General features: G+C 44.2%; 1 protein-coding gene across 5 annotated transcripts in view; it reads right to left on the bottom strand.

The window, feature by feature from the left end:
• The window catches only part of ELMO1 (engulfment and cell motility 1), a 318,949-nt gene that overhangs the window by 161,970 nt on the left and 144,545 nt on the right, over nucleotides 1-12,434 (bottom strand). For all 5 annotated transcript variants that reach the window (XM_077916521.1, XM_077916522.1, XM_077916518.1 and 2 more), the window contains one exon: nucleotides 6,588-6,692. In XM_077916521.1, the coding sequence (XP_077772647.1) occupies nucleotides 6,588-6,692 (105 nt within the window). The remainder of the gene's footprint in view (nucleotides 1-6,587; nucleotides 6,693-12,434) is intronic.

The raw sequence follows: 12,434 nt of genomic DNA on the forward strand, positions 1-12,434 counted from the left end.
CAACTTCCATCGGCTCTGCCGGCGGGAAAGGTGGCTCTGGAATGTCCGGAATGCGCAGTTCCCTCCAACGTTCTCCTTTCCCTTCCCGCCTTTCCAAAGCTCTCGCTTCCTGGCGCGCTCCTATGGCCAGCGCGGATTTGGTCAGCTGATCCATAGACTCCGCCCTTGGCCCCCGGGAAAGTTCATCTTTAACGGCCGAAGAAAGCCCCTCTTCAAAAAGCATTTGGATGGGTTCCGCCGATAGGTCCCACCCCAATTTATGAATCAGCATAGTAAACTCAGTCCAGTACTCACGGACAGATCGGCTCCCCTGTTTGCAAGCCATTAACTGCCTTCGTACCACCCCCTGCTCAATGTCACTGGAAAACATCAGGTCCATGGCACGAAAAAACTTCCTCGTGTCCTTTAGTATCTCATTATTCACTGCCATCAGGGGTCGAACCCAATCCTTCGCCCCCCCTTCGAGATGGCCAATTACAAAAGCCACTCGCGATTCCTCGTCGGGGAAGTCATCATACTGCAGGTTGAGAGCGTATTGCATCTCAGTTCTAAAGGCATGATAGTTTCTGGGATCTCCCCCGAATTTCTGCACCAATCCTGGCACCTTTCTGGCTATCGAGGTGGTTTTCTCCTTTCCCTTTTCTGCATCCTGAGCCCTCCTCTCCTCAAGCCTCGCCGTTTGCATGGCCAGCTGGATCTCCAACGCCCTGTACCTTTCTTCCAGGCTTGGACCTCCTCCAGCTGCTCCTGCTCCTCCGGTTCCGGCTGGGTCGCTCATGATGCCGCTGCTTGCACAAGCTGGCTTTCAGGGACTTTCGGATTGCTGTGGTGGGATGATGAGCTGCTTGTGCGTAAAATGCAAGTCCCTCAGAGTTTGATCAGGTTTTCAAACCTCTGCCTGTGACGGAGCCCCTCCGGCATGGCTGCGTCAATCGCTAGTAGTATCCGAAAGTGGTTGCTTTCGGAAACGTTTCCAACATAAAAGCTCTTTCACGGAAACACGTCTTCTGGACTCTCTGCGTGACAGTTTCCGGCGAGGCGTGGGTGTCCCTATAGGAGGTCCTGAGACCTCTCCACTGTTTTCGCTGGAAACGTCTCTGAGCCACCCCTCCGACTCACTTTCCCTGGAAGTTCCTGCTCGCCCCCTACTGGTTCCCTCTTCAGCTGCTCCGTCTCTTTCAACCTGAGGGAGCCTTTGCACCTCCTGTCCTTCCGATGGCAGTTCCCTGACACACTGTATAAAACAAATAGCAGCAAACACGAAAAGGGACTTCACGGGAGAAGGACAAGAGGAAGAACAGATGAAGAGGAGCCAGAGAGAAAATACAATCGCACAACAGATTGGGAACATAACAGCCTCTTAAGCAATGTTCTGAATGTGATGCATTAGGAGGAGTAACTTAATAGAAAGTAATTAGCAAAGAGTAATTTTCTTTCCTACTTTTGTGGGAAGTAAAAGAATCACAGCCTTAGCCTTTCCCCAAAGGTAACTGTGTTCCTACCCGCATATTTCTGAATAAGCATCATGTTAAAATTTTACTTCAGAAATGATCACACAAAATATCTAACAACTCATTTTTGAAGAAGATAACATGAGTGGGAAGAAGGCTTTTTCTGGAGCCTCCGGAAGGATGTGTAGGCTGCCTTCTATACAACAAATGCACAGGTTATGAAATAGGCAGCGCCCAAGCTGACTGACTCAACCTAATTACATCTTGAATGGTCTACAGAGAATGGTTGCATTCGTCTGCACCTTTGCTGCTTCTGAAACAAACCTCCTCCTCCATCAAGATTTCTGATGTCTTAAAAAGACAAGTGGTAACTGATTTAAACTGCCTGTCAAAAAGTGAGAATCCAAATTGTGCAAATGCTTCATCACTCGGTGGCTACAAGTGATCAAGGCCGGGATTGGGTTTTTTGTTTTTTTAAGAATTTGATCTTTCTAATGCTCTTCAGAAATGTGGTGAATGTGTTTCAAAGGCCATAGAACATACTGCCATGTTGTGCATACATAGTAAATGTTTGTGATTCTCTCTTTCAAATAATGCATTTCCAAAAGCCAACGTCTATGAATGATTGGTCAACCCACCAGGACTATGTGCAAAAGCCAACAGGGACTTCCGAAGTCCAAGGCATGCCACTCAGGCTTGCTAGAATCTCTTCAGAGGTTAGATAGATAGATAGATAGATAGATAGATAGATAAACTTTATTTGCATTAGCCAACGGCCATAGCAACATAAAACAAGCAATATATACAATTAAAAATACAACAATGAGTAAAAGGGGCAATCAAATAAACAAGATTATCGTTCAGATAGTGGCCCTTAATCTCACTGCACCCTCGATAAACCTAGCAACCTTTGCTGTTGTCTGATCATTTTGTCTTCAGAGGTTGCAAGGAGAGCAATTTTGAAAGATCAGCTTTCGCAACACAAAACACCAGCAAGTTTGCCAGACTCTGGCCGAATCCACACCGATCATTTTGTCTGGAATTGACACTGTTCATCCATCCAATTATTAGAAATAATCCTGTGACTCTCCTTCCAGTTCCTCTATGTCCCCTCTCATCTCCACTTGAACACAGGACTGAGTTTGATCAGTATGTAAAAGAGAAAAAGAGAACAGAATACACTGGAACAGGGGTGGGGAACCCTGAACCCACAAACCAGTTCTTGCTCACAGCAAGGCTGCATCTGGCCCTTTCAGTCCCCTCCTACAGCTGTACAGCACAGAGAGAAAATGGCTCTGATGCTCTGCAAAGTGTGTGTTTATAGCTCCTGCCTCTGTAAGAAGACCAAAGCAGGGGGGAAATTAACAGCAGGCTTGTGTTTTCCGCAAATACTGTAGTACCTCGGGTTACATACGCTTCAGGTTACATATGCTTCAGGTTTCAGACTCCACTAACCCAGAAATAGTAAAAAAAGGTAAAGGTACCCCTGCCCGTACGGGCCAGTCGTGACCGACTCTAGGGTTGCGCGCTTATCTCGCCGTCCGAAGACACTTCCGGGTCACGTGGCCAGTGTGACGAAGCTGCTCTGGCGAGCCAGCACCAGTGCCGCACACGGAAACGCTGTTTACCTTCCCGCTATAAAGCGGTACCTATTTATCTACTTGCACCCGGGGGTGCTTTCGAACTGCTAGGTGGGCAGGAGCTGGGACCGAACGATGGGAGCTCACCCCACTGCGGGGATTCAAACCGCCGACCTTACGATCAGCAAGTCCTAGGCACTGAGGTTTTACCCACAGCGCCACCCGCGTCCCCCAGAAATAGTACCTAGGGGTAAATAACTTTGCTTCAGGATGAGAACAGAAATTGTGCTCCAGCAGTGTGGTGGCAGCGGGAGGCCCCATTAGCTAAAGTGGTGCTTCAGGTTAAGAACAGTTTCAGGTTAAGAACGGACCTCCAGAACGAATTAAGTACTTAACCCGAGGTACCACTGTATGCAAAAAGAAGTCCATGTATTTGCAGCTGCATGCATGCAGTATTTCTGATGCAACTGCATAAAGTTTGAGTCTCTAAATAGCTGCAAATGGAGCTTGCAGTTCAGCTGTGCATTGACCTTATTTGCATTCGGCTGGGAATACCAATTTCTTTTCGCCATTTGCACAGTTAAGATAAGGAGTCTGTACCCTTTTTCTTTTAACTTTGTGAAAAAAAGAAAATGAAGAGTGCTCTTGAGAGACTGATAGTACACATATGTCTGTTTCCATGGAAAATAGTTCTTTCTTTGTATGTTTTTAAAGGGTGTGTGGTTGTGTGTGGGTTCCATCCAGTACAAAAATGCACTGCCCCTTCCCCCACAGCAGCTTTCCACACGGCTATTGGAGCCCTCAGCCCCAAAGAAGGTTCCTTACCATTACCCTAGAACAAATTCCCTTGTTAGAATTCCTGCTCCGTGATTGCAGTCATGGGGTTTTTATCTATCACATGACAGTATATGTTTTGACTCCACAGAGTGGGAAGTGACGGAGACAGGATGTTTGTGTTACTGTGTTCCGTAAAGTGGGACTACTGTATTGCCTTTTGTCCTTTTTCTCTTTGCTGTCTGATGCTAGAGAGAGAGAGAGGGAGCCATGTTACAGTGCTCCGTGCGTGTTTATATGTAAATAAAGTCGATTAGCCAAAATGCTGAGTTGCTGAGGTCTGTCACGCATGAGGTGCAAACTCTGCGGATCCCTAAGTGTGCCGGTGTCGGTTGGCATCGTCGCTGTGATTTTTGGGCAGAAGAAAGCTTTTGAAGCTCCCGAACAAATGGCCAGGAGGGAGGGAACATGCCAGTCGGGCATGTGTCTCTGCCAGGGTCCTACTCGAGAGTAGGCTGAACTCCTGACATCCCTCAGATCTTGTGGCAGGCCGGAGAAGCAGCACCATAGAGGGGGGAGCTAGAAGAAGAGGCAAGGGGGGCAAGTAGTCCTCCTCCCCACCCCCCAGCCCTTACCTTCCCTGGGGCTGCTGCCGCAACCGCCACCACCACCGCTGCTGCTTCTTGTGGCTAGGCAGAGCAAACTCGTCTGCTCCGCTCTCTGGCCTACAGGAGCAGCAGGGAGGCAGTGGCGGCGGGCAGATGAGAGGTGTAAAAGGGTGGCTCCGGAGCAGGGCTCCTTAAAATGGCGCTCAGCCAGCTCAGCCCAGTCCCCTTCCTCCTCTAGGCAGGGTGGGGAAAAGCCAGGAGGAGGGAGGGAGGGAGGGAGGCGGCGGCGCTGCAGTGTGTGTTTGGGGGGGGGGGGGGAATGGCACCGGGGGGGGGGGGAATGGCGCAGCCCAAACCATCAGAATCCCCAAGTCGACCCACCGACAGTCCGCGGGCTGGATCCTGAAGGCAATTGGGCCTGATCCAGCCTGTGGGCCTTAGTTTGCCGACCCCTGCCATAGAACAATGAAAGCAGAACTGTAACTTCATAAATTCCAATTGTGCTGGCACTCACACAACAGGAAATAAAACAATCTTTGTTTTCAGGGGGGGAAACAGCGAGGGAAACAGCTCATCCATTTGCTTTCAGACTCAAAGCAATACGCATGAAATGATAAACGATAGAAGAACTATTTTTAAAAGTATTTATCTCCTTTAAAACAGTCTATGGGATTTATATAACAACTATGAATCTTTCAGCTGCCATCAACTAGAGCATTAAGTGCCAATTACTTCCTGTATCTTTCACTGTAAATAACTGGGACAATTTTAGCAATAACAACCTCCAAGAAGGCAAAGTTAATGGGAGATAAAAATCCATAGGTGGTAGCAGCTATAAACTGGACAAAGAATTCAAATAATAAATAGCAGTTTTACGTGAGCTAATGAAAGAAGTGCCTACAACACGTGGCTAGTAATTATGCTCTTTTCATATAATTAGAAAATGGTAAGACAATGTGAAGAAAAACCCATTAGCCCAGTAAAGGACGGAACAATTGAAACAGCCTTTATGAGCTGCTCAATATATAATTAACTGTTCTTGAGTACATTCATTTTAAAGAACAACAGAGGAGACTATGGTTCTTTTGGGGATATAGATATAAATATAGATATAGATTCATTGTTGCAGCTATCTTTAAAATGACTTTCTAATGTACAAACTCCTATATATACTTATCAGGAATTCAATTGAATTCAATGGAACTGATTTCTGAGTAGACATACATAGGATTGCACTGTCCAGACCTTATTTTATGATGGATTCAATCTTCACTATGCTCCATTCAACCACTGTCTGCTTTAATGGCCATGGTAAATTGGGGGTGAGAAGTCTTTGAAAGACCAAATCTAAAAAGCCACTGTCCCTGACTGTCTTTTAACCTGGTGACATTTTATTAAGGAGTCTCTGTATTAGATGTCTGTAAAGTGCCCTTTACAGAACTCTGAGGCTTTGTTTTTATGCCTGTTTGAATAAAAGTTGTAGATTAACTGATGTAACTTAAAGTTCATTTTTTAACCACAACATTTTATACTTGTAATTTCTATATATACTTAAAATTGGTGTGTTTTTTAGCTTTTCTAATGCCTAAGGCTATTTCTCAATTTCCAGTGACTTAAGATAGCCAAGATTTTGGAATATTGTATGTACTCTGCCCTTCAGTACTTCTCCACTCCTCTGCTTCCATGTAGGTTAGGAAAGTTTATGAAACTTACTCAGGCACACACTTCTAAAATGTCAGAAAGAAAATGCAAAAGAAACAAAATATAATTCACTGCTACCTTTCAAATAAGTTGTGTGGGCAAGAAGTGGGAAGGAAAAGAGAGAAGTAAAGTAAGAGAATGAATCAGCCTTCCTTTATCCCACATGTCTAAGTGAAATCAATCATAACAGATTCCTTCCTCTTGGGAGTCAAAACATGCAAAAGAGGTTTTTAGGTCTTCAAGTCATCTATCAAGGATGGCATTTATATCAGTTTGAAAATAAATTTGGGGGTCACTGCTCAGCATTTGTCAGAGCTTACACAGAAAAATCATAGCTTGCCTTGCCCTCTTGGCAAATTAATTTGAGCAATTAATTGCTATTTGCAATGGCATGAGCCCATCTGCTTTCCTAGAATGATGGACAAAAAAAGAAAGGAAGATAAAAATACCCTGCAACAAAAACCAGCTCTTACCCGGATATAAGCATCCTGTTGATGTTTGGCAAAGTACAGCATGTTGTCGAGAGCCAGCATTCCTGGAGGAGTCTGCGTAAAATCCATCGCTGGGTTCACATGATTCTGTGAAAAGGCAGAAAGTGTTAGCATTAGATATGTAAGCACATGAATAATTGGACTAACTGCCTTGCAGGTCAAACAAAACACAAGCAAGCAATAGAAAATACAAAAACTTTCCTGAAGTTGCTGGAGTTTAGCTCCCAGCATTCTCCTCTCTGAAAGACTGCCTTCTCCAATATTATCTTGTGATGCTTTGAGATTACCTGGAGACAGGGGTGTTCAGATATGCAAGTACCCCTGCCTGAATGGCTGTGAGCAAAATCGAGGCATGTACAGCCCACCATCAGCAGGCCACTGGCCTCAGCTGTGCTCACCCACCTGCTGCTATATTATTATTATTATTAATAATAATAATAACAACAACTTATTATTTATACCCTGCCCATCTGGCTGGGTTTCCCCAGTCACTCTGGGCAGCTTCCAACAGAATATTAAAATACAATAGTCTATTAAACATTAAAAGCTTCCCTAAACAGGGCTGCCTTCAGATGACTTCAAAAAGTCTGGTATTTGTTTTTCTCTTTGACGTCTGGTGGGAGTGCGTTCCACAGGGCGGGTGCCACTACCAAGAAGGCCCTCCGCCTGGTTCCCTGTAACTTGGCTTCTCGCAGCGAGGAAGCCGCCAGAAGGCCCTTGGAGCTGGACCTCAGTGTCCGGGCTGAACGATGGGGGTGGAGACGCTCCTTCAGGTATACAGGACCGAGGCTGTTTAGGGCTTTAAAGGTCAGCACCAACACTTTGAATTGTGCTCGGAAACGTACTGGGAGCCAGTGTAGGTCTTTCTGCCTTTCTGCCTGCTCTCTTTCCCCCAAGGATGAAAAAGACTCACCTTGGGGAAGGGAGAATGGATAGCAGAGAGGAAGGATCCAGCACTGGGAGGGGAGGCCCATGGGACAAGATGCTTGGAGGCAACAGGTCTTATAATGAAGCTCTACACCCTCTCTGGGAGAGGACACACTCAGAACATCATTTCCTACCAGCCAGGAGGACCTTTCATACTCTCTCCTCCCCAACTGGAGTATTATTTTGTCCTAGGGGGTAGCAGAACGAAGTGGACCGGCGCTGCACTCTTCAAGCACCAAGCTGAACATGCAAACAACCCCTCATTATTTTTTCAAGGATTCAGCTTCAGTGCTCAAAGGAGACCATGTATTTCAGGGGTGAGCACAAGGCTTCTTGCAAATTTGAGAAGTTGGCTTTTCCAGGTGACATGAGGAATTCCTGGCAAATTAATGGTGCCATTTCAGGATGGCAAAGAGCAGATTTCCCCCCTGCACTTCAGACAACGCATGATTCTTTATCACGAGCACTTCCATCTGTGTCCTAAACACTGAGACAATATTATTATAAACAGTATCATGGTCCTAGGCATTATGCATGCATGCTAAAGGCTCGAACCCTTCACTTTTAAAGGGTAAGGTTGCTCCCATTAAGTTGCCCTTAATGGGTTTGTTGTGCGTAATGTGTAACATGCAACCAGGGTTTTTTTTCTAGCAGGAACTCGCCAGAACTCAGTTCCAGCACCTCTCAGGTGGGTTCCATTGCCATTCTAAGAGAATGAGGGAGGTGTTCATGGTGAACTCTTTTTCTTGAACAAGAGCACTGCATGCAACTACAACAAATGCTTAGTACACACAGTTGATCTTGCAATTGCTTATTCTTCTATACAGTATCCAGAAATGGGCTTTTGAACATTGCTGTGATCTTCCTCCACCCTAAGCCCAAATAGTTCTCCCAGATCCTCTGAAATCCCACTGGCTATATGAATCTATAACATCAGAACACACTTCATGCATGGTAAGCACTCGGCACAATTGAGATCGGAAAGTGGATGGTTTTGGTGAAATGGGTTAAAATTTGAAATATCAATCCAAGTGGATCTCAATGAAAAGGTTCACTCACAATCAGTATATGGTTTCCTAATTTTTGTGTTAAAATGGTGCACCATTCAAAGCAGCAGCTTTCAATGGCTGTTATAAATAGCACAGTCGGTTACTGCTACTAGAGTTGAAACCCTGGGGTACTGATCCATCTGAACCTCTTATCTTTCCTGACGCATGCTCCTGTCAAGGGCTGGCTTGGGGCTTCTTTGTCTCCGCTTCTGCATTCTAATGTGCAGAGATTTCCTTCGCTTTTTGATTTCATTGCATAAGACCCAGATGGGAGAGTGTGTTCCAAGAAAAACCTTTGTAAGGAGTGAAGTGACTCTGCAACAATGGCAGAGCTTTCTTATGCTACCTATTCATTCCCTGGCAAGTCTGGTCCACTTTATTCCTACTGGGGAAATTTGTAAAGGGCATTTTAAAGAGCACCTGTCCAATAGAGCAGTAAGATGCTAATTTAATTCAGTGCTATGAAATCTCTTGCCAGTAAGTGAATGACAGCTATATTTAAATCTGTCAACAGTGTGCATTTGGATCAGAGTACAAATCTTGTTAAGTTATAAAATATAAAAATGAAGTGCTTCACAGATGGAACAAGCATCAGTTGGTTTCCTGTTCTTACGCAAGGACAGTTGACCCCCAACACATAATATGGCTTTTAACACCAATGAATCTTTCCATGCTCATTACGCCATGTGTGTTTGTGTCAGTCAGAAGGAGGCAACTATGGGGCTTTCTCCAGGTGAGGTGGGGTTCCAGAAGCCTCATACTAATGTGTGGTACCTCCAGCCTACCAATTTCTATGCCCCCAAACCTTTGGGGTGAAATTATCAGTAGGCAAATCACATTTGGGTAGATAACCAAGAGCTCCCCTTTACAACTCAAAACTATTCCAAGAGCTAAAAAGTAGGACGCTTATTCAACGTAAGGGGAAAGCCGGGGTGGGGCAGAGAAAGATGAAAGATGAGCAATAAACAAATACAGTTATTTTATTTAATGGAACTTAATTACCATCTAGAAAACAACTGAGATTTCTAGTTTTAATAGGGTTGATGGATTTTATATGATATAATGAGCCATCTTTGGAAGGTTAATCTCCGCAAGGCAGCCTATAAATATTGAGATGAATAAACAGTTGTGTTGAAATCCTGCACCTAGTTACGTTAATTAATTCCCTCTGAAATCAACGGGAGTCTAGTGAGCATGTAGATGGGCACACAACTGCGGGTCTTGATTTCTATGTCTAAAGAAGCCAAGATCTATTTACGCATTTCATAGTCAACTATATTTCACTGCCATCTTTCTGTATGTGAAAAACGCATAGCAACTGGAGCTACATGAAGATTGGAAAAATCTCTGTGAACTTTAGACAGCTTAAGTGAACACTGTGCTGCCTAAGATGCCATCACTTTGATGAAATGTAAATCCAAAACTGTGATTACTTGTGGTCATTAAGCAGCTCACGGCATGTTTTTGGCAGATTAGAGCTTCCCTGGACAGATTCCAGTTTGGGAAATTACATTCCACCTACCTAATATTCTCTTGTAGTCACAGCTGGAGAAGGCAGCCTTCATTTCCTCTCCCAAGCTACTTTATATCATTACCATCTGCTTTGCAAAGGCACCAAAGAAGTTGCTGTTTCTCATTGGCAACACACAATAGTGCAATACTCAGACTGTTTCCCAACTATGTGCAGCTACTATGAAACACTGTTGTGCGCCAATCATGTGCTAGGTACTGTACTTCATTCAAAAGGAGCCAGGGAAAATATCAGAGTAAGAAACATGTACAGCGTTAGACAAATCTCTGTTGTATGCTATACTATGCCGTAAAGTTATCTGTGTTCCAATATGTTTGATGTGTAGATCCTAATTCTCATTAAAAGAAACACCTAAAAACTAAAGCATTACATGAAATATACATAAGACATTGGACTTTGATTTCCTCGCCAATTTTTAATTATGTTTTTGAATGCCTTTTGGACAGTTGTTCAGCTGTCGTTGGACTGCAACGCCCATCACTACTGATCATTGGCCACGCTTGCTGGAACAGATGGGAGTCGGAGACCAACAATATCTGGACAGCAACACTTTGATTAGTGCAACAAATTAACGCTTCTAGCAGGAAGGTAAACGGTGTTTCCATGCGCTCTGGCTTCCGTCACAGTTTTCCGTTGCGCCAGAAGCGGTTTAGTCATGCTGGCCACATGACCCAGAAAGCTGTCTGTGGACAAACGCCAGCTCCCTTGGCCTGAAAAGCGAGATGAGTGCTGCACCCCATAGTCTCCTTTGACTGGACTTAACCGCCCAGGGGTAATTTACCTTTACCTTTTTTATCTAGTTCAGGGGTAGTCAACCTTTTTATACCTACCACCCACTAATGCATCTTTCCTGATGGTAAAATTTCCTTACCGCCCACCAGTGCTCGATGGAAGGAGAATTCAGCTTGTGCCACATAACCCCCCTACCACCCACCTAGAATCCTGAAATGCCCACTGGGCAGGAGGGACCAGGTTGACAACCCCTGATCTAGTTAGTGGTCCAAATTTTGTTACGAAGAGATGTAAAGATTTTGCAGGAAAGGGAACGCATTGGATATTTTCGTTCATGCTGATTGTGATTTTTGGAATGGGAGCACTTTCTGACCTGGTACCCTTTTTCCTTTTGTATTCATGCAGTTGCTGCTTAAGGACTAAATTCCAAAGATCAGCAAAGTCTCAGAAAAAAAAGATAAGGCTCAGCACTGCAGTTACATGTGATGCACTGAGCACAAAAAGCAGCGATAGCGATGTCCCAAAAAGGGCACTTCTTCTCCACTGCCGTTTGCCTCCCTAAACACTGCTCACACTGGGGGTCCTTTCCAAGTGGCTGCTGGTGCTTTGAATTTGACACATGTTTGGTGTCTTTTTTAATACAGCATTGGTTGAATGGGTTGAATTTTGCAAAACCTTTAATAGGAACTAAGACCTCAACAAGCACTGGCTTCAAATCAAACGTCTTTCTGGTGGGCAAAGCCAACTGGGATGCAAGAACACTTGGAATCAGTAATGAGCCACAAATGTGCCAGGATTCAAGGACCCGGTCATGGATACACCCCCTATCCAGCCTTGTATACAAGTGCCAAAAGTCAGCAGGCCTGTCCAGGATATGGGTCCAGGACCTGATAAAAATAGGCAGTACTGGGTCAGATAAAATTACACTTAAAACTCATGACACTGGTGAATGTGGTAAGAACCTACAAAGTATGTGTATGTGTGCTTTTGTATTACAGTGGTACCTTGGGTCAAGAACTTATTTCGTTCTGGAACTTCTTAACCTGAAACTGTTCTTAACCACTTTAGCTAATGGGGCCTCCCACTGCCACTGGCATGCGATTTCTGTTCTCATCCTGAAGCAAAGTTCTTAACCCGAGGTACTGTTTCTGGGTTAGTGGAGTCTGTAATCTGAAGCGTCTGTAACCCGAGGTACCACTGTATAAAGTTTTACCTGATTGTTACTTTCTTTAACTACAATTTTACCTAGAGGACTGCTAAACACAAACACAAATGAAATGCTGAAAATCTGGCATATACCGATTTCCAATTTAAGAAATGTCCACATATCTAAAATTTTATTTTAAAAGTGGATCTGTGAACTCCTATGATCATTTAGCTTAAGTAATTAAAACGAGAGGATCTGAAACATTACTTCCTCTTCAGTGCTTCAAGATTTCAACTATAAGCTAATGTTGCATAAGATAAATTGGTTTTAAATGTAGAACCACAATACTACAGCTATTTCAGAACTGCTGACATGAAATTCTATGTAACTACAAAGACAGTATTAAATTGACATTACTTCCGGCCCGTTGCTTACAAAATATT

The sequence above is a fragment of the Podarcis muralis genome, chromosome 12 (assembly GCF_964188315.1).
Source record: "Podarcis muralis chromosome 12, rPodMur119.hap1.1, whole genome shotgun sequence".
In the NCBI taxonomy this organism is placed as follows: domain Eukaryota; kingdom Metazoa; phylum Chordata; class Lepidosauria; order Squamata; family Lacertidae; genus Podarcis; species Podarcis muralis.